This window comes from Polyodon spathula, chromosome 13 (genome assembly GCF_017654505.1).
Source record: "Polyodon spathula isolate WHYD16114869_AA chromosome 13, ASM1765450v1, whole genome shotgun sequence".
Lineage (NCBI taxonomy): Eukaryota > Metazoa > Chordata > Actinopteri > Acipenseriformes > Polyodontidae > Polyodon > Polyodon spathula.
Genome location: NC_054546.1, coordinates 4,603,785 through 4,608,784, shown reverse-complemented (window position 1 = coordinate 4,608,784; position 5,000 = coordinate 4,603,785). Strand labels below are relative to the sequence as shown.

General features: G+C 37.0%; 1 protein-coding gene across 14 annotated transcripts in view; it reads right to left on the bottom strand.

Annotated features, from left to right (window-relative positions):
* Positions 1-5,000, bottom strand: part of LOC121325767 (transcription factor COE3) — a 90,421-nt gene that overhangs the window by 11,710 nt on the left and 73,711 nt on the right. For all 14 annotated transcript variants that reach the window (XM_041268753.1, XM_041268761.1, XM_041268756.1 and 11 more), the window contains exon 11: positions 1,078-1,166. In XM_041268753.1, coding sequence (XP_041124687.1) covers positions 1,078-1,166 — 89 coding nt within the window. The remainder of the gene's footprint in view (positions 1-1,077; positions 1,167-5,000) is intronic.

The following is a 5,000-nucleotide window of genomic DNA, read 5'->3' as shown; positions in this document are numbered from 1 at the left end:
TGCAGTTGGTATACCTTTTTATTGGTAATACAGATAGTTTGAGGCATTTATTGGAACAAGATTTCATGTCCAGATATTGCTCTCTGCTGAGACAAAATAAAGCAAGTGTAATTGAAACACTTCATGTTCTGTGAACTAGCTGTGGTTTGGGCGATTTCAATTTTGGTTTCTAACAATAAATATCTGAAATGCACAGCTAAGTCTTTTAGAAATTATACACTGGAAGTTAATGATATTGCTAACTTACATGCTGAGTCTTAATAGATAAGGTCTTAAAGATTGTTATTATATTATTAAAACTCAGAGGTGGTCAAGGCTTACTGTGTACATAGGCATTCTGTATAAACTAATCATTCATAATATTATGACTACCGTAATTTTTACCCCCTGCTACAGATTGGAAATTAGCAGGATTTCCATTAGTATTGTGAAATCATGTATTGTATCAAAGAAAACAAACAATCAGTCAAAGAATCACAAAAATGATAAGGATGAATTATCTTTCATGTTACACATCAAAACAAAATGCCTGCGATCTACATCATGCGCACAGAAACAGAGGCAGCCTTTTTCTTTGTTGAATGTCAATGAAAAGGCCCTCCAGATATTAATGTGTTGACTTCATTTATTAGCCAGGGGCTTATAACAAAAGCTTTGTAAACAAAAGATTAAACCGAATCAAACTTTAGAAAATGAAAGGAAAACAAGAGGCAAATAATCACAGATCAGAGCGGGGTTGCTTAGATTACAATCACTATGGGTACTGGAGTGGAAAATGTTTCATTGAACTATTTCGCCACATAGAAAGTTTGCGCTCCTCTTACAGAATCCAAAACAATCCATGTAGTGCCGACTCCTTGTTATTTTTTCTCATTCTGCACAATAAAATAATTACCTCTTTTGATTAAATAAAAAAGCAAACAAACATATTGTTTGAATGAATGCAATCTACGATTACAGATTTGATAAATAATGATAGTTTGGCAAAGGAGATTGCATGTACTGACTCATCTGAGCTCTGAATGACATTGCTGAATTAATTTCTGTAAAAAGAAATCTTTTTCTGTAGATACTGACCTTAGGTAACCTTTCTGGGTCACCTGGATGCCTAGGAATGACCTTCTGCAACCTCTGGAACCCATAGTCTATGGTTGGTTCATTCAGTGCTGGAGAGGAAATAAACAACAACACCTATTAAAATAGAACTTTTAAAAGAAGTAAAACCAGACACTGTTTTTATTTCCCACGCATTTTTCAAAGACTTGAGCTGCAGCACAAGGGACACATAAATGTAAGTCCTGCTCCCCCAGTTTTCTTCAGTAACATGGGCAATAATTAATAAACTTAAATCTCAGGGTTAGTCAATACATTATAAGTGAACTAGCTGAGTACTGGTAGCAGCCATGTAGGTCTTAGGGCCATATAGAGCAATCATCGCAGTTGTGATGTGATGTCTGCATCACGGACCACTTTCTGTACAGTCTAAGGATTTATGGGAAACTGGCAATGATGACATATGTCTGGCTATTGCAAGACTCAGATTTATCCCTGTGGTCCTTATTTCTCTAGCATATTGCCTGAGCGCAAACTAGGCAGGAGGAGCACTTAATCTTGCAAAGCTTTAATAATCTGTGAATAGCTGACTACAAACTGATGTAGAGCACTATCATTCTACAGCTGCAGTGCACTAGCCTCATGAAATTGCAGGCCACAAATAGTAATTAATCTTTTTTCCCCCTCAAATTGTAATTTTGAGTATGAACTGCACTCGGCCATAAATCAGTGGCACATGCCGCTGTGTACAGTATATGAATCATAATCCCGACTTGGTTAGACTGCACACATTGTGTTTAACAAGCTTTATAAGGAGTCACAGGGCTTTATTATGGCTCTCTCTGACTCAAACAAAAACTGAGCCTGGAGGCCTGAGGGCTGGTTGAGATGAAAATACTTATTAGAGAATATTACTTCTTGATGTAGATATCATTTTCAGTAGTGACTCTGCAGTGCATAAATCAATGGCTTTTCTGAGACTAATAAGAACTGCCTCCATCTATTCATTACTCAGCCTGCAATTTAGGCCATCACTCATTAGTCAGCATGTAATTTCATGATTAACACCATACAGCTCAGCGGGTTTGCTGAGTGCAAGCGAACATGAAGGCTTACAGCATGCAGAATTAAGGGTTGGGGACATAGAACTAAAAAATGTTACCCAAAATAATTGGTCGGCTTTATCATCAAGTGCTGCAATTATTTGTGCAAACACAGACGGTACATCTTGTAATCAATGCACGGGAGGGAGAGGAGGAGGGAGGTGGCGGGCCTCACACTCAAGCACTCAATAACACGACAGAAACTTGAAGACTGCAATTTGATTTGACATTCCATCATGCATCCCGGAGACAAAGGTCCACATAGGAATGTGAAGTAAGACATTTTCTTGTTAATAAAGCATTGATCCGATGTATTGATTTTACATGACATGGCTTTTGCTGGGATTTTGCTCTCCTTTTTTTTTTCCCTGTGCAAATAGTAAAGCTCTTCAAACTGCTTCAGCGTCTGTGACATGACCACATTTCTAACTCTCTGTGATGTAAATTCTATATGTGTAAAACCACTTCATAATCAGCCCATTAATCATCAGAGGCTGTCAGCATTGTCTTTCGGGACAATTTGTCATGTCTCTGGCTGGGCCTATACAAGTGTGTCAAGCAAAAAGCCTGTGTGCCTACGACAGATGAGCCTCTGCCAGTACAGCCTTGCCGAATGACTTGCTTAGAAAAAGAAAAAAAAATAAAGAATTACATTGCTTGATTAAAGAACAGAAATATGGCATACACTGCACATTGTAACATGTTGAGGTTTAATCTATTTGGAAGCTAATCACCATGATTATTTTATTTAATGAATTCAGTCTGATGAAGGTTGGTCAGAAAAAAAAAATAGATGACCAACTTGTATTGATTTTATGCAAATGAAACTGACAGGTGATAGAAGCCTTAATGCAAGCTCTTAAATGCCTTATGACTTGTGATAACCATACACTTTCATTGCAAGACAAAGACATCAACCTTTGCAGTTGTAGATTTGACTTAATATCACTTGAGTAGAATGTGAAATAATAAAGAGTTTTAATCTGATCTTTTGCATATAGATTATTTCCACTTATAATGTAAAAACTAAATAGCTAAGTCATTCTTTTCATTTTTGGTGGCATTTGTAACATTTGAGTAAATCACTTTAGTCACTGCTAAAAATGATAAAAGAACGGTTTCAAAAATACATTTAGTGCCCCACTCGCCACCCCCTGTGCTTTACCTCACAGCAGCAGATCATGTTAGAACTAAGTCCTTTGACTTCACATCAATATTAATGCTTTTGTACACTGAAAGTACCAATGTATTTGCATTAATGAATTACAATACAATTACCTATCTCTTTGTATTAAGGAGAGCAGTGACAGACGCTCAAGAAACACAAGGTTTTGAAATGGAGGGGGTGGTGGAGGGTGGGTTATATTATTTAGTTTGCCTTTCTGTTTCTCAAAAGGCAGCTGGGTGATATGCAGAACAGATTGTCTAATAACAGGCTAAATCCACCTTGACTTTTGTTCCCACCCCTCCCTTCGAACTTCCAGCATATCTGGCCTGGAGCCCTTTTTAGTACTGTGCAACATAAGATCTATCACCCTGCCGCCTGACAAAATGAGGAGCTTGGGAGACCTCTCTGGCAGGGCTCGCCACTAGTGGAGAAACATAAAACCCTCCACATACATCCAATAAATCCTTGACATGCTGAGTTTACAAGCCAAGAGTCCAGCAGAGGCAGGCCATGCGCTGGCACACCCCAGTCACAGAGCACTGAGCCTGGCCAATCAATACCACTTTCCTGTTTTAGAACTGGGTAATTATGAGGTGGAGAGATTGCCTGACCTTTCACCTGCGCTGCATTACTTTGCTGATATTAAGATAAATTGCCTGATTTTGGGTAAACATATGCTGCAATTCAAACTGTCAGCACTGGTTTGCTCAGGGATAATTTGTATTGATCTCCCAGCTTCTTCCCAATTTTGTTTACTGACCTCACGGATAATTAGAGGAGAAGCCACAGTAAGCTAAAGTCAGAGCTACAGAAGAATGAATATATATATATATACTGTTTATTAATTCATCATGATTCTAAGTAGTCTCAAATCATTACTCAGTGTATTAAAATTAAATTGTAATCAAAAAGGACTACAAAAAAAGGACATTGTGTCATTAATATATTTATCACAGGTAAAAAAAAAAAATAGGTAAAACGGTTGCTAGTTTGTGACTTTATTGTAGTATGATTGTGAAAAAAAGAACAGAAAAACAGAAATGACAGGACTTCCTTTTTTTCAGAAATATAGAAAATGAGTATATAGTATCATTTTTCCCAGCCTAGTTGATCGGTTTCTCTTTATGAACTATACTGCAAGATATTTATATTCTTGTAGAAGGTTCTTTATCACTTTCAAATACATTCGAGTAATCCTAATGCATAGTAATTTTTTGTTGGACAGCTTTTATTTTAAAATAAGAAAATTACATGGCAATAAAACCTGAATGAATAAAGAGCTAGTATGGTAGGGAATCACATTCCATGCCAAATGAGGCAAGCAATCAAACAGCCTCTGAAAGGGCCAGATATCCTGTTATCATATACAGGCTTATATCCAGAGTGCATCGTACAAATAGGATCTGACATGACCAAATACACAAAGTGATTCCTACACACAGAAATAGCCTACAGCTCAAGGAGGGATACATATTTAAATACATCTGAGTGCAGTAAAGTTAATCTTATTACTTTACATGCATTAAAGTCATAAGAGAATAAACATTCTAAATATTTATGTGTACTGGAGATTAATCAGACCACAATTGATAACAGTTGAATGGTCTGCATTGTCAGTTTAAGCTGGGATTGTGGATGATAATATGGCAGTAGAAAACGATATCAGTCTCTTGGTT